The sequence below is a fragment of the Columba livia genome, chromosome 10 (genome assembly GCF_036013475.1).
Source record: "Columba livia isolate bColLiv1 breed racing homer chromosome 10, bColLiv1.pat.W.v2, whole genome shotgun sequence".
In the NCBI taxonomy this organism is placed as follows: domain Eukaryota; kingdom Metazoa; phylum Chordata; class Aves; order Columbiformes; family Columbidae; genus Columba; species Columba livia.
The window spans coordinates 4,816,598-4,840,819 of NC_088611.1; the positions used below are offsets into that span (position 1 = coordinate 4,816,598).

The window sequence follows — 24,222 nt, forward strand, 5'->3', positions numbered from 1 at the left end:
GCTTTCAGCTTAGCTTCTGCCTTCCAATTTTGCATTCTTAGTCGTGGTGCTTAAGCTGAATGACTTAAAACACTTTCCTTAGAAGAGTTTTAGGTTGCAGAATATTGCAATGTGATTTAAAACAGCTGAAGAATAGTATATTTTGTTTTAAAATAGATACTACAAGTTTATTCACTCACATGCCTCTGTGTATCTGTAAAATCTGTCAAGGGAGAAAGGGCAGGCAGAGTATTCCATCCCGATAGCTGTCCCGTGGTGAGTTGAGGCTATTTCTGTTTTAGACAAAAGTTCCCATCAGATTCCTTGCTTGGACTCCTGAAGGAGCTGGAAAAGCTATTTCCGTCCAGAAGTAATAATAGCATGAGCTTTTGGTTTTGATCATAAACCGACATTTAAAAGTCATCTGAGGAAAAATATTTCTTTATTAAAGTCAGTTTTTGCTTAATGCAGTTGTAGCTGATCTTTCCCATCTGGTATCGCACTACTCGAGGTGTCATCTTCCAGCTGCCTGGTGCCCACCTCATGACATCCCACGGGAGTCCCTGACTGTCCCGAGGGACCCTTTGGTGGATCAGGCCGTCCTGTTACCCACTTATTGCTCCACTTTGCTTTTCCTCAGGGAAAATTTAGAAAAGTTGCACAGCAGAGAATATGAGGTGATAACCCGGTACCCACAAAGTGTATTTGGAGTTACAGTTCGGTCAGAACTATTGCAGCTGGTACACAAGGTGTGCCTGGTGTTCATCTACGTGCCAGATCCCCACGTTTTACCTGTGGGATACAGATGTCAGGCTTTATATGTGGAATATGAAAGGTAGATCCTGGGGCTTGTTCCCGGAACTGTCAGTGTTTAACATCACTTGCTTACCCCTGGGTGCGGCAGGTTTGCTCCCTGCCTCTGCAGGGTGGCTGTCAGGAGTCACCCCGGGCTGCGGGACGGTCGCCCCCTCGTGCTGCTGTGTGACACCAGTACAGCCACAGCTCTGGCCTGTAACGCGCCTGACGAGACGTGCAGGTATTTGCGCTTTGGCTTTTTGTGTGTTTTGCACATTGCTAAAGTATCATCTTTCCTGGATTTTATCCCAAACCCTGTGAATTTCACACAAGATCAGATTCTCTCAGCATTCAGACAGATGTCAGAACCCCTGGCACGCCTTTGAGGCAAAGAATAACCGCTTGCTGTGTGCAGAACTCACCAGTGCAGTCTCTCCTGGGTACAGAGGAGCTTTTAGACAACAGAAAAACACAACTTTGAGATTTCCTTGCGATACCTCTGGTTTCTGTGCAACATAAAATACCACCCGCTAGGTGGGGGTAAACGCATTGGTTATGGCAGCTGCGCAGGAACTCCCAAACAAGTCATGGGTGCATTTTACAGCGGTTTGACAATTGGAACTCTTATCTGCTGCCTCTGATCTGTTTTCTCTTGTGACTCCCAAAGGCCTCGGTATGGTCATGTGAAGACACAACATGAGTTGGTGTTTAGCTGTGGTATACTTGGGATCTCTTGTAAACAACGAACTTTGAGTTGAGTTCACCAGATATAATCCTAAATGTCTAGTATTTGCAACTTGGACCTAAAGAGGTCGCTAGATGCTCCAAGACCTATGATATCAAACAAATGAAGGTATGTAATGAATATCAAAGATGTGGGTTCTTGAGATGGAAAGCCTGAAAAACTTGTTTTATTTTATCATCAGAGAAGCGTAATTGCACAGGTAGTAGAGCTGAAGAAAGGTCACTGTTCTGCTGGGCGACTGACCTCGCATCGGCCACGTTTTCATGCTGTATCTGCCGCACGCTTTGTTGCCCCTTATGTGTCTTTGTTCCCAGGACAGAGCATGGTCTTTATCCCCATGGTAAATGCGCTACTAGATACTTGGTAGACGTTAAAACTGGCAAATTCCATGTGTTCTATGTCATTTGGCATTCTGCACAAACCCCTTTTAGTTTGTCATAAATTCCTAAACCCCAGAGCAAGGTCACATCTGGTAGCAATTTCAGTCTGCCAGATGAGGCGTAATCCTGTAAAACCCAACTCATTTTCTCCAGTGCTTTTCGGAGACGAGCTCTCCTGCTCCTTTTCCGTAAGACTTACCGCTTGCCCCGTGAGCGCTGCAGAACCATTTAGGCTGTGACAGCCTTTTCACACTTTATAAACTGCAAATTTTGGAACAGGGCTTTGTAACCTGTACATAAGACAGCACAAGCAAGTAATAGTGTTAAAGTCTTCACAACAACCAGCTGTGTCTGGACTCTGTTTTCTTTTGCAACAGCACATCCCTGCAGGGTGCAGGAATCGTGTTCTCTCTGTGTGTTGATGTATATGCATCTCATACGCCGAGTAACCTGTCACCAGATATGCTGCAAAACTTCTCAAGGATCCACACATAGCTACTATTCTGCTTTTATGCACTTTTAAAATAATTATAGCAGAAGTTCTGTGTCTTAGGTAATTAAATATATACATATTGGAGGCTGTAAAATATTAGATGCACTAACCAAGTGATGGAATGATAATCTGATCAATTGTTGTACACTGGAGTAATTCAAAATAGCTCTAACTCCCATTAATGTGGAATTTAGTAGTAGTCAGTAGCTTAGTGTGTTTTATCATGTTTCCATTGTCCCGTTATATTGTGATAATAGTGGTTGTTTTGGCATCTGGTTGCCCTTATGCCCTTACGCTGTGTGGAACTGGGTGATGCTCTTTCTCAAAGGAATATCAAAACAGTGTACTAGTAAGGTTGTTTAAACTAAGGGGGAGGGGGACGTGACAGGTGATGTATTATAACGTGCTATTAAATCAAATTAACAGAGCTTGGTTAAAAATATTCTTTCAAGGTTTTCTAGATCTTGCACAAGGATCCCTAACAAGTGTGTGATACTGTTTTCTCCTCTGAGGTGACCCAATTTATTATCTCTTGATACCACACGAATGATACTAAAAAAAGAAAACAAAACAAAAACTCAAACCATCAAAACTTTATTTGTAAGAGCAGAATTTTAAACTATTCATATTGTTACTCTTAACTATTACAAATGGAAGCTAAGAGTGGCAGCATATTAAAATCCACTGCAATGCAATGGGCAAGAACCACCTTGTCTACTCTGATTTTTCTGACCTAATTTGTATCCTTTTGAACTTGTTTATTCACAGGCCAAATATCCAGACATTGTGGCCCTTCCGGATGGACTGTGGGGAGATTATATAATCCTGAGGAACCCCAAAGTGTCCGGGTAAGCCAATAAATACATTTATCGATTTATGATTGTGAAAGGCATATTGACAATTTATACGTAATCAGTCTGCTTGAACATCGTCACTCTTTGCTTTGTAATGCCTCTAAACGCAGGGATCAGATGATCTATGTTACGTTTTAGGGCTATAACCACACATGAGGAACACTAGGAGGAGGAAGAATTTTAAATTACAAAAGTATATGTCCAAGTCCCCCTGTCAGGCCAGGCCAGCGCGGCCGTCCCTGCGACAGCTCATGCTCACCCAGCGCTGCTGCTCTCTGCTCTTCCTTGCATTAAAGAACACAAAGAAAATCACAGTTACCGTGTTACTGAAAGCAACTGTAGCTGAATTTTTCCATTGTTTTAGAAGAAAATCAGATGAGAGAGGAGATAATTGCACTGCCATTTATTGTTATTGCTCTATCAGACATGCTGGAGTGGTTTGGGCTCCCTGCCGGACACCTTCTGGCAGGTTTGGGCTTCTAAACAGAGAAGAAAATTCCTTGAAGTAGCATGTAAGACAATATTATTATCACTGTCAGGAATTCTGTAAGGGCCAGGAAAAGTAGCTATTTTGTGAAGGGATCAGATTGTTCCCTTCTCCTATGACATCTTTGCTATAACATGCTTTAATTTATATGGAAATAACTAGAAATAAAGCATAGCTCCCTCTGTCGTATTTGGAACTACCAAATAAACCATAATAGATAGTGTTGTCTCAGTTTAGCCAAGTCTGCCGTTTAAAACTAAATGCTCTGGGTTGCTGAAATGACTTGTTGTTAGACCATCACAGAAAACAAGCTGCTTTATTTCGTAGTTTCTCTTCATGTTGACAGGTGTCATGTTCCATTACACGTTGCCTCTCACCCACCATCATAAAATACAAGAATTTAAAAATCATTTCCCGAGCAGTGATGGGTTCCTGTGCCCAGCAGCTTTGAATGAACTCAGGATGGTTATTTTTAAAAAAATTAAAGCAAACAAATGCAGCAATCTAGGCCATGGATGTATTTATCCCTGTGTGTTATCCTAAGAAGCCCATGAACAATATTGGGGTGAATCTTATTCCAAACCCAAAACATCACTACTTCTGAATCAGTTTTCTTCTGTACCTGGCACAATAGCTGACCCCAGGTGCAGACGTCACATAAGGGGCCAGGAGGAAGGGAAAAATCAGTCTCTCATTTTCTGTCTTTTTCTCACTGCTCCAAAAACCCTACTATTCACGAGACAAATACAAGAACCGGGGGGAAAAAATCCTCGAGGTTGCTTCATTTCCAGCTATGTTCAAATTTTCAATAACCTTTCCTTGGCAGGAGATGAGCAGTTTTCCTTGGTTCAAAACATGAGTATTTCTGATTTCCAAACAGAGAGATGGGCAATTTGCATTACCTGAGGTGAATTCTGTTTAAGAGCGTAATGAGTGTGAGCCTCCTCAATACTGTACTTTCCGCTTCGAAGAAACCTTAAAGACAGTTGCCTTGTTAACACTCACCTAGCTTGTCTGTATACATGATACAGGTTTGAATTAATGATTGTTTGGAAGATACATCTGGATGAAGAAGGGAGAACTACACCTGTTCTGGACCTGCTGACCAAAGTACCAGAGCAAGGTAACGTCATTTACTCCAGAGCCCCTTTCTGAGCTTTCAAGTACAATGCCTGTCCTACATTTTTGGCAACTTTAGGTAAAGCTGAAATCCATCTTGCAGAACCCAACCAAGCAAACAAATGTCAATTTAGCAAGCAGCTTAGCGTCACCTCCTGTATAACTGAAAAGGGTTTACAAAACTTGTATCCTCCTCTTCTCGACAGCAGGTAACCTGTTTTATCAAGAAGCGCAGTGCAGCTCTTCAAAAATAATGTTCATTGTTACATTTTCCTTGCAGTTTTGGAGCAGAACAGGGCGACCGTTGAAAACGCACCCGCCCACTTCCGCAGCCTGCTGCTGCTGCTCGGGGCCGAGACAGCCATCGAGAACCTCATCAAAGCGCTCGACTTGGAAAAGTGAATGCCAGCATTACTTACAACAGGTAGCAATTTCAAAAGTAGTTTTAATTAAGATATTGTGTTACACAGTCTATAATTTTATTGAATATAAACATTAAGTTATTTTCCATTTAGAAACCATACTCATAAAACATGCTATCTGTACAATTATGGCACGTTATATATAAATTGTCATGACATGAAAATAAATACAGCCATTTAAATACAAAAATGCCAAATAAAATAGTTACATGTACAGAGTGATTTCATTATAAATTTATCTTTCTGAATCATTAATGTACCAGAGTGGTTTATCTTCTTAACATTTTCTAGATACCTGGAAAGTGTTAAAAGATCATGCACTGTCAAAATCAAGTCCATAAAAATCCATTTCATTTCACAGCTCCGTAAAAGTACAGTGATTTTAAAATGACAAGAGAACAGTAAGAGACTCCTAGAACAAAGACTTAAATAGCTTTCTCATTAAATAAGGGTGGAAGTAGACAATTTGAAGATTTGAAACACATACTATGCTAAAAGAAGTAACTGTATGAAGTAACTTTTTTCCACAATGCGTAGAGACCGCATTAAACTAAACAAGAAAGGCCCATTACACTTCTGTAAAGAGAGATGGATGAGTTAACTGCTGTCACTGCAGTGCTCCGTTGGGATTTCCTGCTCCTAGGGGGAATTCTAGTAGGTTACATGTTACGGAAGCATCACATTTCATACATTCATCCCTGAAGAAACAAATCAGATTAGACAGGTGTCCTGTCCTCTTCCTTCACTTCCATCAGATGCATCATTTGTGGACTCTCTGCATTTTTCTGGGGAGTTCCTGCTCTGCACGACCTGTCACAACCAAACCACCTGACCCAAACCAAACGCAGATGGCTGGGAGTCCCGTCCTTCTCAGGAGGGAGCAACACTCATTGTTCCTGGAGTCAAAGGGCCACAAAGGCCAACTGTGGACTCCCAAGGAACACTGAGAGGCTTCCTTGTCCAGCCCTGCAAGCCATACAACTGCCTGCTCCTCTGTAAGTTATGACCGAGTACTTTATACCAATGGTGAAATAGGTGAAGTCAAGAATTAAAGCGTGTTTATAAAACTATAATTTTAATAATACACTATTTGATCACTGAAATAGTCTCCTACTGTTCTGGTAGGTCACAAAATACCTGTCAGAAGCTACAGCTGAGCAATGCCACAGATCAAGGGTTGATGAACAGCAGCTCTATAATGAAATATCTTGTTAGACATAAGGCAGATTAATTTCAAGTTTGGAATCCAACAGACAAGCAAAATTCATTGCTGCTCTATCCACTGAGATGTTACTGGTCTAGCTAGTTTTGTGTAACCTTTACTTCATCTCTAGCTCCTTGCATGAAAATGAAACTGTTTGATCAAGCACATACACTTCTATTTGCATATCAAATGTGTGTCAAGTTACAACAAAAACCTGAAAACTTTCCAGCTGTCAGTAGTCCTTCCCCTTGTCTAACAGCTGGAGGAGTTCTGGATTTTAAAATAGCTGTTCCCCCCCAGGCTTTCTTGGGAAAGAAGGGGTTGTTACCGCTGTCAGCTACCAGCTTATTGCACTGTTGCAGTATCACATTTCAGAGAGCAGCCCCGGCGCTGTCCCAGAAGGCTCGTGTCGCCAGGCAGCGGGACACAAGGCATCGCTGACACAGCTCAGTGCCCGCAGCAAGGCTCGAGTGCTGTGCGAGTGGTGCTGCTCTGCACATCCTATTTCTTCTTGAGTTGTGCCAATACACAGGGGTTTTTTTTCAGGTAAAATGGAACAATTCAAACATTACGTTAAGATCCCAACATACATTTATTTTTTTAAAATGTTAAGCTACACTATTTTGAAAAACTTGACCAGGAAGCACACACTGTATCCAGGTAACAGCACCTCTCTGCTCACTTCAGGGCATGACGCCCTGTAGCTTCAGAAAATCAGATACTGTCACCTTTTTCCAGTGTCACTTAGAATGAGCCTGAAAGCAGCTGGTCATGCTATACAGTATGTGGGATATCAGTGAAATAATGCCAATGTCTGACACACTCTGATAGACCTGAATTAATCTGTAAAACTCAGAATATATTATCCTTATAGCTCAATTTAAATTAGGTAAGAGAGAGCTGTGGTTTCACCTTCAATAGCAGCATATAATGTGTAGGAAATAAAAGACCAGTAGGTCAGGTGAGTTAGGCCCAGCTATCACATCAAGACGCTTACCTTTAACTCTGTTCAGTTAGATTCAGAGGCTTTAGGTAGGTATCAGGCGATCACAGAGCTTCTGGAGGCAGCCTGGTGTTCTTCATCACACGCATTAGCACTTAAAAGTGTTCTGCAGTAACATGGTAGTTCCGTAGATCAGTAACGCTTGAGTAGCCACTTTGGTTGTTTTTTCAGTGGACTTAATGCTAAAGTTTTACATTAGCTTTTGTCAGAGCATTCCCTCTTCCGAGGAGGTACAAGTGAGACTCAAAGCACAAGCTCCAAGGCAATTCTCGTTAGTAATCAGGCTTCCTATATTAATGCAATACTTCAGGAAACCTTTAATTCTGTGCTCTTTCAGTTCTAAGGAAGAAGACTTTTAGTATTAATTTGATCTGTCCTCTAGTTCCAGGGTATGGCACATTAACTGTTCTGTCATATTAAATACATTCATTAAGGTTATATAGCAGATGTGTGGTTTAGTGCTATTCCGTGTCTTTGAAAAGGCATACCAATTAGAAATCATTTTGTAAAGCAAAAACATTCACAGCTGAAAAATGCACTGAACACAATAGAAAAAAAAAATCACCATAATTGTATTCCATTAATCTTTCACTTTCTAATGTGTTCAAATAGAAATAACCTTAAGGAAACAGTTACACTTTATGGAGAACTAATGTGCAGTCTTCATTCTCCTTGAAGAGACTGGACATAACGGGGTCATCTTTGGCCTGTACATTCTTCAGATAATAGTTCACTATCTTGCCATCGAGTTTGTACTGGTGAGGAATGCTGTCATAGGGCTTCAGATCGAGGTCCAGGACAGAAACAGAAAAGGTGAATCTGGATTTGGATGTTAGTACCACAGGTCTTTGCTCAGAGCTGGAAAACAAAAACACATTGCACGTCTGAGTCACTGATGCTAACATTTTGCATTTCTGCACCCCAAGTCTCCCTGCAAAAGTGATTCTAATGTTTCTCTTAGAACTTCCATGAGAGACTAAGAACATACACTTCAGCTAAGGTAGCATTTAGGAAACTATAGTTCCAGCTTAACCAGTATTAAAGTGAACTTGCTGTTACCTCTTCCACTCATTTTCCTTTCAGCTTCCACATAGCTTAAGTCAAAACATTACTCCCAGTTACTATGTCTTTTTATTTAGTAAGTGGAATCTCTTTCTACGCAGGATGCATACAAAACAACAGCCTTAGTAACTCACAGCAGCACAACCAACCACTGCAACTCTAACTCGGGTTCAAGGTGATACCACTCTAGTACCAGAACAAGCGTCCAAGCACACTGAAGGATGGAGGACTTGGTAACTGGAGACAACTGCTCCCCAAGTCATCTCCCTCACGAACGCTTCAATCAAGAACTGCAGGCAAATGCAGAAAACAAAACTCTCTAAAAATAACAAGGCTTTGGTAAAACAAACTCCCCCACGTAAAAGCAAACTATAATACTGCGGCAAAACCTCCTCCCTTACAGTGAAAGATGTACCCAGTTAAACCGTGATTATCTCCTATGAACAGTCAATTCACATTTCAAAAAAGTAAATACAAAAGCTTAACCCTTTTTTATCAACTTAAACTCTTCAGAAACAGAGCTCTGTCCTAAATGTCTTAACTCAGAACTCCACTTTATTAATATGCTCACAGCCAAGTATTTGTACACTTCCCAAAAAAAAAACCACTTTTAAATATTTATTTGAATTGACTGAACTGTGCAAACGCATCTTCAGTTTCTAAACAAGCAGGAGCTGTCCACAGGAGCTCTGTCTTACCATTCGTCTTGCAGGCAGGGCGACAGGGCGATCATGATGGAGCAGTCTTTAGCAGTCATTGCTATTCTGTACTGCTGCACCTATACAACACAAAAACAAGAATTTTCTATTACATTTGTATTTGCTTTAGTATAGCACGCTGTTTTTTCTAAAAGGTATTAGTGTACCCAGTGTATTAGTATGTTGGTATTTTAAGAGCCGGACATTATCTCTGTAACAGACAGTTCGCAGGAACAAGGGGTTTTACAGCATCCTATGTAAGAATCATGTTTCTTTCCTAAAGATATTTTTCTTGAAGGCCAAAACAGCACCAGTTCATGCAAATGCTTCCTCAGTCTAGAAGGAAATAACCAGCTTTATTTTTCTGTCAAGAACTGGTGCTAAACATGTTTGGTTTTAATTGCTTCTGCTATCAAGATACACCCTGGCACAATTAAGAACTTCAACCGCACGGCGCCTGACGAGCCAGCGGTGACGCTCACACACTGTCCATCTCCTTCCCTTAGACAGGTGGTTGTTAAAACTGACAGGCTACATAAGCTTCAACAACACGTGCAGGAAAAGTACCTTTGTTAATGCAAATGCCACTGTCCCATCATCTTCAGTGGAAAGATCTAGCAGCTTCTCATAAAACGCTCCATTGTAGGGTCCATCTATCTGCAACGTACTTCTAAATAATTTTTAAAAGAAGATTTACAGACAGCCAAGATGATTTACTGATTTTCAGTGAAATCTTTCTTCAGCAGCCACATACTCAGAATAAAAACAATAACACCGATAAACATGGCAACAAGTTAACACTCAGAGATCTGACACCAGGACCAGTCCCTATTATTACTTAAGATATGCTGTTTAACATTTGGTGTTTGTTTTGGTTTTTAATGAATAATTCTAAATCCACTGCCACCTGCATATCACTAAGAATACAGTATTTTTTGCAAAAATGGGTAAGTTTCAAAATTCGTAACAGTTTGCAGGAGCTCCCAGAAGCCTTCCTGAAAATATTGGGGGTGTCCTCTCACCTCACAAGGCCCTGCTCTGTCCCCAGCTTCATAAAGTGTGCAGGGGCACCGCTTTATTTGGCCTCCTTCCTTCCCAAGTTAAATACCTGAACCCCTGAAAGTGGGGTTTGCAGCACACAAACACCACACAGATGAAATACTACATTTTCAAATCATTTAAAGTAAGCCAGACTGCAAGTGATTTAAGCAGAGCTCCGGGCCAACCCCTCAGACAACCCCTGAGCTGCAGTGATCAGGGAGCAGCCACGTCCCGCCAGCGAGGCCAGAGTGCCCTCGTGTGAGCGCCGGCAGCAACACGGGCAAGTCGCAGCCCCACGAGGTCAGACACAGCCAAGCCAAGGCTTTTCAGAGCAATTATTATTACAACTCATCAGCTTTATTTGAGGACAAATGTAGCAGCCCAGTATTTCTTCACCAGGCAAGAAATACCAGATTTTTGTGCCTCAAGTATGGTTTGGTCGCTTGCAATGCAGGTTACAACCCGGTGTTTGGAGCTGCTCTCACCCACAACAAGGGCAGGCTGGAGAACAACAGGTGTGGGGCTGTTGCCCACTCACACCTTCTGTAAGGTCCTGCAGGCACACACTGGATTCCTGCTGAATGCCCTATGAAGCCTCAAATTTGGCAGATTGTACTTTAGACCAGAGAATGACCATAAAACACCACTATTACTGCAGACATAGTCTGAGCTCTGCAGGTGCTGCAGGCAGGAGAAACCAACCATCCATTTTACTGAATCTTTCCTCAAATATACAACCTCCACTACTAAGGAACTGGGCACTTTCTTACCCTGTTGAGAACTTCCCATACTTATTACTCAAAAAATCAGGTCAAAGTGATTGACATCAAAGCTTTTAACCATAAAGCTCATCTTATCTGGCACTTCAAGTTAGAAATCCAGCATATGCAATACCATGAAGGAACATTATATACAACATAACAGAGCCAATCTTGTCTGCATAGTTATCAGAACTCAAAAGAAAAAGCCTCCAGGTCGTACCTCTCTTCAGGAAACTCCTCCAGGTACTGTTCAACCCTGCTGTACAGCGGATAGAGTCCTTCGATATCCAGCATGTCGAGCATCTGCGCCTGAAGGGCTTTATATAGGAGACAACCCCTCGGTAAGCCAGAGCTTTCCAATTTATGTTTACCTGGAAGAAAAGGTATTTTCAGGTAAGGCAGAGGTGAGTGCTGTCTTTGCTCCATTTTGCTGTTACACACGTTTGTTCACGAAGCAAATTCAAATACTCTAGATGAGGGTGATGAGGGTGTGGGACGGGGAACCCCAAACCAAAACACTTCAGTTTCCAAACACTAATGGCTCCAGGTGCAGGTACTTACCTGCACATTTAAACAGCACATATGTGACTGCAAAATTGAACACCTGGTATATACAACTCTAGAAATTGCTCAGAAAAAAACCAAACAACATACCACAACTCAAACCCCACACACTTCCATTGCAATCTACTTGTTTGAGTCTACAAGAGAAATTTTTCATAAGTTTGAAGGCACCACAAATTCACTTTCAACAGCGTGAACTCTTGGCAAAAGTAATTTAGCATTTCAGATATTGGGCCTTTTTAATACAGTATAAACAGATTTGTATTTGCGCTCGTTCCTGTAAGACAGCTCTTTCTCCACACAATACAACAAAACCAACCAGCCATGAAAAACACCTTCCTCAAAAGCAGAGTAAGAAACATGCTGTTTATAGCATCTTGAATAACCAGAGCTTTACAAAACTTATGCACTGAGGAATTAACATGATTTACAGTTCTCCAGCTCTCACTTCCCACTTCTTTCCCTCCAGTATCCAAACCTTTCTCTCTAGAGCGGAGCAGGAGAAAAGACAAGGAGCTGCCCCTGGCCGGGGAGGGTGGACAGGAGGAGCAGGTGCCAAGTAACAAACCAATCAGACTTGATCACACGCAACACAAAAATTCCTCACTCATTTGAAATACTTATGATGGTTATCAGCTCAAACTCGTATTTTCTTCCATTTTTCCTCTACCGCATTCTGAATTTATTTTTATCCCTGTACAGGGCTAAAAGTGCTGACTACAAGGTCATATTAAAAACAGTTTACTAGCAGTCATGCAGCTCAGAACTCATTTTTGAAATGTCACCAAAATTCCACTGTTTCCATTCTCACATTGGTATTAAACAGCAAATAAGAGGCAAAGATCTGAATTGTTATGTGATAATTACTGACAGCATTCAAGAAATTCTCTCTTACCATTTCTTACTAGCTCCCTATTAAAAGCACTTGCTTCACAGTAGCTTCTTCCTTGTGAAATGGGAACTGTCTTCATATCACCTGCCCTGCAGGCATCAGTACTACTTAGTAGCGTCATAGTTATAACATGGATTAGTTCTTTAATAATTGTCCTTGTACAGTGTGGGCCACTGACCAACCCGTTGGAAGGGAAAAAGAAAGGTTTTAGCTGATGAGCAAGTTCGTTCCAGTCAGAGACACAGTCCTGGTCATCTTTACAGCCATAAATTAGCTCCCCATTCTGCAAATGAGAAAAGAAGATGATTTAGGCATTTCATGAAATCCCGTTATTCATACTTAGTCAAAGTACGAGATTTAATGTTTTAAGACACATAGTACAGAAAAGCGTCTTAGTTTAACAGCCTACATACAAATACATGCGTTCCCAATCTCTTACAAATTTGCCCTCTTAATTTTAATCAGATACCGCAAGGAATAACGACCTTTGAGTTAGGACCAAAAAGCCCATTTAAATCAAGTGCTACTTTCCCAACTTACGTAATCAACTGTAAGAAATAAGAATAATAAACATGAACTAATACTTGACACATTCTCCTATCACTTTTTTCTGAATGATGTTAATAGTGAAAAAGCACCATGTGAAACTACCTTCTTTTAAAAGCCAAATTTGAAACTGCAAGGACAGAAAAGGTGTGGCAGTTACCTGCACCAGGATGGTTCATACAAGTTTAAGTAATTCAAACAGTTGGTTTAATACTGGAAATAAATTGTAAAGCATCCTATTTCCTATAATTGATTGGAAAATCTGCATAAGCCATCAGTTTCTGCTTTACATTTTTCCTACATTAATGCCATAGAGAAGGTAACTTTGTACTTCCTCAGCAAGATGTGCATGAATGCTGTAAAATAATTTTAAAAAATATTTGCAGCAACATGCAAAGTTCTCTGTCTTCTTCCTCCTGAAGAAGCTCATAGCATTTAAAAACTTTGGCCACCTTTAAAAGTCCTTTTCTAGTAGTTGTTCTTTGGTGATTCTTTCAGACTAATTAGTTTGGTGAAATCATTACTTACCTGTCCTAATTTGAAATCTAACTAAGAACTTTCCCATTTTCTACTTTCAGTGGGGCCCCCTAGTGATGGTGCTGATTAAGGAGGTTTGAAATGGGATTCTGACTGTTCAGATGCTTAAGTCAAATTTTTCAAGAGCCAAGGCCAAAAAAGCAAGCAGAGAAATGTGACTCTTTACCTTAAATATTTTCAAGTTGTTCTGTGCCTCCTGTAATAAACTCTTCAAAGCAAAGTGCATTCTCTGTTTATTTCTAGGGAAGAAAAAAATACAACATTCTGTGCTTTGGGGTTTTTTTTCACAGCCTTTAGATGATCACACCCATGCCTGGAAGATGCTATGGAATCAGAACCGGGCACCTGAGGCGAACACACCCACAAAGCTGTTCCTCATGCTGAAGTCACTGCAAGGATAAAGTGACTATTTGCAATTAGAATTCAAATCTGAGGAAGCAGCTCTTCGGTTTCATGTTATGGAGCTAAAGGCACTGGTACATTAAAAAGCAACGCTGATTCCTGAAATGGGTGTAAAAAGGTACATAGCACCAGAATACTGACTGTAAAAGTCAGACAAGCAGGCAGTGATTGATCATCAAAGTAATCTGAGAAAGAAAGCTGTAATGTGGATTTTTTGGTAAAAACATAGAATCAAGTCACACACTTCCTTACCCTGAGAAGAGATCCAAGGGGCAGTATTTACTTGGTCGCTTCCACTTTCCGTTCGCTACCTGTTGAAAACCCACACCACTGCTGTTAATCACTCTGGAATAACTACTCTCCGTTATTTTAATAGCTGGGTGTGTGGCACTAACATCTTGTCTTCAGAAGTCCTACGACATTTAAAACCCTTTGAACATACAATTCATGACTACTCAGCATCTTCCTCGTCACATTCAGCGCTCAAGTCACTCTAACTGCTCTCACAAATGGAAAGCATGGAGAAAGGTCATGGTAAATTGCAGTAAGGCACCGTTTCAGACACATAATGGACATTAGTCAAATGAGTTCCGTGTGTGTTACACGCTGTTGTAAGTTACAGAATGCCACTGTGCTTTTGGTGAGCTGCCCTTGAAAGGAAATTTGACATCAGAGTTTACCCAATCAACAGCATTAACAGTCCTCAAAGACTAATCTTGTGTTTGTTTGCTTCCAGCTCCCACAGAACTTGTTCCATCTCTCACTAAACACTCACACCCAGCAACTCAGATGTGTATCCACCTACCATCTTTAATCACATCAGAGGTTTAAGCAAGTTTCAACAGGAAAGCACGACTGGAATAGCAAATAAAGCGCAGTACAGTCAGAGGAAAGCAGTATGACTGGAAAAAACAATTACCTTTAGATGCTGATGCATACAGTAACGACACACCTTGTGCTTTATCTCCTGTGAAACATGGCTGGAAAAAGGAATGAAGCCACACTTTGGCTAAAACAAACAAACAAACAAGATTATAAATGTTTGTGGTTTTTTTTAATATAGGAGCACACAATATGCAAATCTTTCCAGTTAAATGAAACTTAAGAAAAAAAGTCAACATTCAGCATTTGAAAGCTTAATATATGTCACTGTGTACTATTCCTAATTATTTTAGAGAATAGAAATAAGGATGCACAAAACTGCAGTGGACATTAAAAAAGCCTGGTAGTATCTGGGAATTTCCTAAGTTTCAAGAGATCAGGAATTGGAAGCGGGAGGGGACATGTCATCCAGTGGGTCACGGTGAAAGCCGTGAGCTCTGCCTTACCCACTGCTGCACTCCTCCCAAACCGCCCTGCCCAGCACGTACTTGGAAATGCAAATAAAACCCCCAGCAGGATCTTCTGCCGTTCGGTACCTTAATCTCTATGCAGAGGATTGGCCGGTGTTCCACGAAACGATAGGTCTGCAGCCGGGTCAGATTAGGAAGGCACATTGCGTAACCACTGAGAGTGTCCATATCTTTATCACAGCGAGACTCTGGGGAGAACAAAAACCAAAAATGAGGTGTGTGGATGTTTATCTTACGCTGTAGTTATCTTGTTCACCAGGTGGGGGAGTGGGAACCAAGTTGGAAAGACCAGACACAGTTAGCAGATTGAGCCAATTAAGCACTGGCAGAAATTTGCCCTCCTCATTATCGACCTGTTTTCAGTTTCCTCAGAACTGTCCCAGGCACAGAGACGCCTCAAGAGCTGCTGTTTGCAGCTCCTCCCAAGAAGGTATCGCTGAGGGGCCTGGAAGGGCGAGGGAGCAGGTAGAGACTGACTGACTGCTGCGTTCAAAGATGTGATCTCGTGGCTGTTTAGTGAAACTGCACAAAGCACCATCCCTCGGCCAAGAGGAGTCTGTGAAAACTGCCAGGAACATCATAATCTGTTCAGAAGAAAGTGCAGATGTAAACAGAACCTGCAAGTGGCTCCACTCAACTCTGTAAGCAGTCTGTGAGTAGCCTCTTCCCAGCCATGCCAGTGTTTATGTCAAACTAATAAATAGGTAAAAAGGAAGACAAAAGGAAAAGTTTGTTTCCCCTCCCTCACAAGCTCGCAACTTCAAACAAGAATTTCCACTGCTAAAACCACCCTGTTAAAAACAGCGTTTAATATAGTCCAGATTAACAACCCTGAGAAGAAACAAAATAGCAAACAAACAAACAGGTTTCAGACTAAGATTAAGAGCCATTATGTAGATGAAGCATTTCAATACCCTCCCTGCACACACATCCTTTGGGACAGAGAAAGGTCTGCAAGATTTTAATTCAAATTTAACAAGAACATACACTCCCAAATTTTCAGGTATCTGTGTTATTAAAGAGACATACACAGTACGTATCTTCTCTTATAGTTTCCATTGCTAAGAAAAATGTCCATTCTGGAAAATATATTTCAATTAAAAAAAAAAACAACTCAGAAACAGAAGGCTCATTAGGCATCAGCCTGCAATTACGTGCTGTACTTCACTAGGATGAGCGAGAAGAAACCTCCTTTCTCCAAGAAAACTCTGGGGTTTGTTTTCTTTTTCTGAACTCCAGCAAAAGCATATCCATGTTCAGCTGAAAGCCACATCAGACAAACCCAGAAATCTGAAGTATTAGAGAAGCTGCTTTCTAAGTTAGAAAGGCTTATGTGAAAGGTAATACTAAAATAAATTCCTTCCTCGAGATTCAGAAAAAATATTCCTGTTAAAAGAGGAACAGTGAGATTGGCTGTTCTAAAGCAAGAAACACCACTTGGGCAGCTCCTCGCAATGCTTCTTCCTCTACAGAAACCCCCAGGAGCTGCAGACACACAACATTTAAGAAATAAACTAAATTCTATCATTCACTTCTACCAGAGTATCACTGATTCTGTAACTTCTATTAGATGCTATTTACTTTCCTTGCTGGTTTCTGGCACTGTAGAACTGTTTCTCAAAAAGGTGAGGACAAGTCAGCAATAGAGAGCGTCCTGTGCTCAATGTATGTAAATTAATTCAACTTTTCCTGGATCAAAGGCATCAAAATACCGGCTACAATACTTTGATTTAATACCACTGTTTTTTTTCAATGAACTCTCCCAAACAGAAGTTTCTGGCCGTTCTCAAGAACTGTTTAAGAACACGCGATAAACACACCAGGAGGGTCAGGTCATCTTCTCTTTGCCCACTGTAGAGCTTACACCTCTCTGTACCTCTAGCCGTACAGGAAGAGCGGCGCACCGAGTGCTGCTGACTAAGAACGATGACACCAAATTCTGTAGCGCTTCACTCGACACTGAACACGTCAGACATTGCCAAACCTCCAGTCTTGTTTCAAAAGGTTTCACAAGGCCGGCACACCCTGAGCTCACACATTTGTCCCCTTCAGTACCTCCGTCCATCCCAGGGGACCAGAAAAGCAAACGTGCACTTCACCGAGGACACGGACCCAGCACCAAACAATTATTTCGGGCCACATTTCCACCTCCCTCACTGTACTTTGTAAAAGACTTCACAGCAAGGTAAACACTCGCTCAAGAACTAACACACACTGGCTCACAGAAGACCCCTCTCCCCAGTTTGATCAAACAAATATCAGGTGCAACTTTTAGTTCTAGAACACACCCATTTTTCCAGAACAAATTTTCAATGCGTCTTAATATTTAAAGAAGTTTCCTGGTATTCTGAGGTATGACGCATTTTTACTTTACAATAAAGCACAATGCTTTACAGCTCGTTACGCTGTCCCTGGCACTTACCTGGCCTCTCTGGCTGAATTTTTAAACAGAGCTGTCTGACAAAGTCTAAAGGCAGTTGAATAATTTCCTATTAAAAAAAAAGAAAACATATTTCAACATAAAAATTAATATCCAGTTGAGGGGGGGGGTCTTAAAATGGAATACTGAAGTGCAGAGGATGCTAACGACAGTATACTAAACTATACAATCAGTAGCTTCTCCCTCTGATAAACCATCTATATGAAAACCTGTGCTTGCGATCACATGTAAAACTTCACTACGGAAACCAGAAACTAATTTAAATATAAATGCACAAGAAAGAGTATTTTCAGTGCAAGTTTACTGTGCATGAAGGAACTTGCATCATTTTGTCCTTTTCGCAAATGGAAGAGTCCCATTTCATCCCGTCCCACATCCCACCCTCCCAAGGCAGAACCGTTTATCTCGGCTCGCAGGAGAAGGTGGAACTTTCCACCCAGGTACATGAAGTTGGGTGAACTACATCTGGTTGCCAGCACGGCAAGGAAAAAGGAGACCTCTGACTGCACAGAAACCCGGACAATTCACACAAACCAGGTTTCTCCCCTTGTTTTGCATTTAGTCTCAAAATCTCTCACACATCTCTCACCTTATGCAGGGCAAAGAAATGACTCAAACCACAAAGTACAATCCAATCACCTCACCAACACAGAGCAGGATCTCTGTTCTGATCCAAATGCTTCCTGTGCATGTATCTTACTTGGGAATATCTACAAACCCTATTAATTCCTTTTACTGGCATTCAGTGTTCCCCAACACTCTTCAGCATTTACAGTGCATAAGCCATTTACAGTAAGAATAAAACAGTTACCCCATGGTGAACGTAGTTCTCCCCAAAGAACTGCTTCATGACATGTTTTCCAAAGTCTACAATGTTTTGCAGGTGATGTAGTATTTCCTCTGAAGTCTGGAAGACAGAAACGTGGTAATTTAACCATGAAATAATGATGATAAGTAACACTCAAGAATACATACACATGCCAGTCAGTGACTTAGCAAAGTAGCTCAATTGCTCTACTGCGTTTGGTAGGTCAGTGCATGCTGGAATTAAGGAAACACGTGAAACGTGCTACATCTGTTTCTGCGCTGCTGAGGCTGGGATAACCAGGAAAATCGTCAGGAGAGATGGTTCTTCTTAAGCTTCAGGGGGAAAAGGACAGAGAAAATTAAAAAGGTGGAAGAGAGGGAGGTTACTCAAGATCTACTCTGTCTTTGACTATTATTCTTCAAATAGTTCCAAAAACTGCAATAGTCAAAAGAGACACACAGCATGCCTTCTTACCAATGGGTAATGTGCAGGAGAGGCTTTGAGTGTTAGAAAATACATCACCTGGAGATTTGGAAGAGAATGGCCACAAAGAGTGAGCCCCATGACAAACTTCTGCATCAACAGGTACAGAATTTGCCAAATCCAGCCCCAAACAATGAAAAACCTTACTATAATTGTCATCTTCTGTAAATTTTATATTACATGTCTACAAGGAAACTCAAAAGTTCTACAAGACAGAAATGCCACGCTAGATAGAAATGAAGCTGAACAAGCACTGGGAGCAGGACAGTGATGTTAGCAGAGCAGCTTTACAACATCACCTGTTCCCAGCACTCCAGTACTCTGGGTCTCTGTGCTGTATTTTATTGTTACTACAATCTCCAAGTCCTGTGTCTTTTTGTAACGCAAAGCTTTCCTGGAACAGCACTACTTTGCCTACCACTGCACACTATAAAGCGCTGGACCATATAGAGATTTATTCTTGGGATTAAGTAACAGTGGAGAAAGAGAAAGTGCAACACTCGTGTCCAAGTTAGAAAACTGGAGAAGAAAAACAACACAAGCAGGAGAAAAAAAAAAAGTAGACAGGGCAGAGTAAGAGAAAATAAAATGCTAGGAAGAAAACACTCACACAATGACGAAGTCTAGAGAAAGGAGGAAAGACCACACCCAACACAAATTAAACACGTTTCTAGGTAAAAGGAGAATGTCACTAACCATGCACTCTTACTAACTTTGTTTTATAATACCATCATAATAGGTAGACTTTTTTTTTTTCCACCCGTAAGGGTTTCTTACGTAACAAACTTACACAAGTTGTGTAGACTAAGCAAGGTAAGTTTGATTCTGTAGCACAGGCCTGCTAAGACCAGGTACCAAGTTTAATACTCTTCCTCTAGCAAGATGCATTTTCCAGACAGAGGCAGTAATACACAATGCTGCAATGTGCGACAATGGTTTACAGAAGGAAAATTCACTCCAGTAACTACCACACTCTTCAGTAACACACTGTGCTACACACCAGTATTCAGTGTGCAGAGCACTAACCAAAAACACCAAATACCTTTGGAGCAAGCAGGAAAAACAATTTTTCCAAAGCACTTAGACAGCACTTCCATGTCTCTATAAAGGCCAGGACAGCACTTATCCTTTAACGTGCTTGGCATATGGTACCCAGAGTCATTTCTCAGAACAGCTCTCCCTGAATCCTTTTAAGGGAGTCAAAAGAAGTTCGGAGTCTCTTCACAACAGACCATCTTCTGCTGCTTCCGTCTCCGAACAAAACACACACTATAATGCCTGAATAACTTTTTCAATTGCAGTCATTTGGTCTGAGAAGTGTATTTAAGAAAAAATAATTAATAGGCAACAAGATGCGTGAGCAGGCCACCCACATGGGTATGCAAAAGGGCATTTTACAGCAGTTTTGGTCAATCTGCACTTCCCAGGAAGGCCAATGGCCCCGTCATGGGCACTGAACACCCCGAGGTCCAGCAGCGAGGACCAGCCCGAGCTCCGTCACCCCTCCGGCCCAGGGGGAAATGGGGGAACCCCGCTCTGCACCCTCCGAGCAGGCTCCACACACACTGCACCCACCTGCCCTTGTGCTTCAGTTGTCCTGGGATGGGGAAGGAAATGTTGCTTTGCAGAGGGAAAACCCCCCAACAATTTAAAACATCAATAATTATAGTACCTTCCTCATCTGATGAGGGGGGAACTGGCAATTCTGAGCACATACTATGGCAAAAATTTCAATTTATATACAGATTTCTGCCCTTTGAATGACAGCATACGCCTTTAAATTACACAAATTCTGAACGGTGAGAAGGAACGTTGCATCATCTCATACAGCAACAGAAATCGCAGCTAATTGCCAATTACAGATTATTCTGACCCTGTTTGTTGACGCACACAGTACCCACAGGCTTATTTTGTTAACATACATATATACACACACACACACATATTGGGAAATGAGCATTTCAGAAAAATCGGGACATTCTGTGCTGCTACTACAAGGGAAGACTCACCAGTTAAAAAGATTAACCCAACTTTAAAATTACAAATCAAGCTTATGACACCTGCTCACCTCCTTTTAAGAGCAAGTATATTTGGTAGACTCTAAACAAGAAACAAAAAGCAGCTGACAGGCTACTGGAGCATCACCTTTCAACATTAAAAAACACTAAGAAAAAAACCTTTTGAAGGACCCATCATTACTGCCAGTTCATTCAGCAAAACACTAAAATTCATCAAATAGGTGCTACACAATAAAAAGGCAAAAAATTCATTCATACAGAATAGGCAACATGCAATTAAAATCATTCTGCAGGTCCTGATACTTTCTACTCAAGAAGTCCAAGCCACAGACTGGCATTATCAAGTATTTTTCAATAAAACACTGAATTGTAACAGTAAGATTACAATTTGCAATAACACCACCTCATTTAACCACTAGTCCCAAATTCACAACCTAATGCTATAAATGCAAAGCGGCATCCAGACTTCCTTTTCCAAAGGAGTTAACAGAAAAGACTGAGACACATTTGTCCACATCTGAATTTCAGTATGGATGTTACTAGAAAATATTTTGCTTCAACTGGTTCTTTCAGATCTGTTTACACTGGATGAGCTACAATGTCATGCACAGGCATATAACACTTTACATCCTAACTCATCTTGCACTGGTCAGGAATAGAGATTACGCCTAAAAACATTCTCTGCTGTCCAGCTGTAACGTTGCTATGTCCAAGTTTGTCCCAAAACTCTGATTCTCCAAGACTTATTTACAGATCTGAAGATAAATTATTGTCTTCCGTTATTCTCCAAGAAAACCTGATCCTTAAATTCAATCACCAGAATAATTAAATATATTCAAATTACATAATCTTCTATTTAGAGAGCAATGCCAAAAGGAATTGCGTCTCACAATGTCCCCACAATCACAGCACAAAGCAAACGCAGAATGCTGGAGCTGCCGCTGTTTAAAGCCCAGCTGCCGTCTGCACCCACAAACAGCCGTCTTGCAGCTACAGAGGTAAGAAGAGACGCGTGTCTGTCTGGGGCAATTCTCTATGCAAGTCTGGGTAACGGTTTTTAAAAAACAAACGCTTGGTGTTTCAACAGCCACAGCCCGCAGGAATGCCTACTGCCATCAGTCTCTCTGCTTGGTTGGATTCTGAGCAATTTTACTAATCTGATTATGCAGGGAAGAAAAACATTCAAGAACCTGAGCAGCGTTCAAATAGCAGCAGAACACCAGGCCCAGGAGACTTTTTTTCTTCTGTTTTGCTATCCCAATCCAAAAACCCATATGCATGCCAAAGCAGCCGACAGAAGTGCTATCAGCTGCAATGCTGCGGTGGGTGACTGAAAAGTCACTTCTTGGCTTCCTTTGAGACTTCATCATACTTTGCCAATTTTTAAAAATAATTACTATGCAACAATCTCCTCGGACTTAAAAAAAAACAAACAAAAAAACAAACTCAAAAGTAGCTACTCAGTGTTTTGTTTTCTTAAACAAATGGTAGTAGACTTTAACTTGTGGTCTAATACCCCCCTGCTATATTAAAAAGAGAGACAGGCACCGTTTTCCTCTCTTCCAGTCCACTGGGTTCTTCGCTGTTCTCATAAAAACTCTAAACATCATTATCTTGGACTACTACAGAAGCACAGGAAACATTTTTGAAATCCTGCCACTATAAGCAGGTCAAAAACTTACTTGAATCATGCTTTAGTTTCACCAGACTTTTTTTCAAGTACAATTGTAGCAGAAAGGCCATCAAATAACTTGTACATACACTGTGTTAATGGGTTTTATCTTCCTCTGCTTTCCTCTGCTCTACTTTAGAAATTCTATCCCTTGTCAAACTGGGGACATTTCATCATGCATTTCACGTTCATCTTCCTGATTTCAAGCAAAACTCCCTTCCTATACATTTACTTTACATCCATCCTTTTTTCTTTTTTCTTACAATTAAGCCTTTCCCCCAGCTCTCAGTGTAGCCGTAATGCTTTTTGTATTTCCTTCTGATCAGACCCTTACAAAGCTGCAGCTCAGAAGCTGCACCCCCGCTCTCTCAGGTAAAACACCCCAACAACCACGCATCAGGTTGAGGAAATGACAGAATTTGAACCTCCTGCCTCTTGTGCTCTTTTTTCCCCTTGTAGCACTGTGCTGACACTGCACTTTTACCCTCCACCTTCGATTCTTGATAATTTTTTATTTCTGTTAAAGCAAATCTAAGGTAACTCACTTATTTTCTTTCTTGAGCACAAAATCCTCCTGACACAGTCCAGGAAATGGGTAAACTGTGTCCCACCATGTTCTTTTTGCAACAGACACTAAAATAACTCTCTGACGAAGGCTGTTCAGTAAATATTTCATGTCTTCCTCCAAATTCAATGTTTTTTAGCTACTGAATAGGTAGTCAACAGCATGACTTCCCCATGACCCCAGTCCTGTTCTGCTGCTCTTCTGTCCCACCTGGCAGCGGCCGGTACAACTGTCATTTCCCCCTCAGCATCACCACATTCCTTACATCGATACACAACGTTAACACCTTCCCGGATGCCACAGCCACCCTTTCAGACAGCCGCACCTTCTACACATCGCAGTCTGACCTGCACAAAGGTCTGGGTACTGGCAGCCACATCATCTTAGTGACACAAGGAGACCTCGAATTTCCTCTTGGTGCCAGAATGCCTGTAACAGGCACATTTCACAACATCCCCTTATTCTTAGTCCTATCACAATTCTTTCGTGGGTTTCCTGTTTCTCTTCAGACTGGTTAGTAGCTTACCTGGGGGCTTTTATTAACAGCACATGTTGAATCTTACCTTATTCTGGTTTGGGGGGAACTTCAAAAACCGCAGCACCACACAGCGCTGAGGAAAGATAGGAAACAATACAGTTTCATTAGCATTTAAGTACATCATAATTTCTGAACAGCACAATTGTCTGACTCCCCAACCTACCTCATCTGAGAAATTAAGGAAGAAAAAAAAAAAAAAGACAAAATAGCCATTATAGATGGATCTCACTCAACTTGAAATCAAATACATCAATATCTGTTCCCAGATTTGCCATCACTTAAACAAGGCAGCCACTCTGCGCTGCCAGTCACCAAGTGTAACAGGGGAAATAATCCCCTAATTTATAACACTGCTCTGAAAA

At 41.2% G+C, this 24,222-nt stretch overlaps 2 protein-coding genes across 9 annotated transcripts in view; one reads left to right on the forward strand and one right to left on the reverse strand.

The window, feature by feature from the left end:
• CENPP (centromere protein P) overlaps positions 1-5,488 on the forward strand; it is a 136,322-nt gene extending 130,834 nt beyond the window's left edge. The window contains exons 7-9 of the mRNA XM_005508881.4: positions 3,161-3,240; positions 4,765-4,856; positions 5,133-5,488. Coding sequence (XP_005508938.3) covers positions 3,161-3,240; positions 4,765-4,856; positions 5,133-5,254 — 294 coding nt within the window. The 3' untranslated portion in view covers positions 5,255-5,488. The remainder of the gene's footprint in view (positions 1-3,160; positions 3,241-4,764; positions 4,857-5,132) is intronic.
• The window catches only part of IPPK (inositol-pentakisphosphate 2-kinase), a 57,205-nt gene continuing 38,262 nt past the window's right edge, over positions 5,280-24,222 (reverse strand). For 7 of the 8 annotated variants that reach the window (XM_005508882.3, XM_021296463.2, XM_065074503.1 and 4 more), the window contains 12 exons: positions 23,886-23,933; positions 18,588-18,683; positions 17,759-17,825; positions 15,403-15,524; positions 14,904-14,993; positions 14,237-14,295; positions 13,749-13,821; positions 12,503-12,782; positions 11,264-11,414; positions 9,809-9,911; positions 9,242-9,321; positions 5,280-8,339 (listed from right to left, as the gene is read on the reverse strand). In XM_005508882.3, coding sequence (XP_005508939.2) covers positions 8,114-8,339; positions 9,242-9,321; positions 9,809-9,911; positions 11,264-11,414; positions 12,503-12,782; positions 13,749-13,821; positions 14,237-14,295; positions 14,904-14,993; positions 15,403-15,524; positions 17,759-17,825; positions 18,588-18,683; positions 23,886-23,933 — 1,395 coding nt within the window. In that variant the 3' untranslated portion in view covers positions 5,280-8,113. The remainder of the gene's footprint in view (positions 8,340-9,241; positions 9,322-9,808; positions 9,912-11,263; positions 11,415-12,502; positions 12,783-13,748; positions 13,822-14,236; positions 14,296-14,903; positions 14,994-15,402; positions 15,525-17,758; positions 17,826-18,587; positions 18,684-23,885; positions 23,934-24,222) is intronic. The other variant, XM_065074504.1, reaches the window with a different exon arrangement.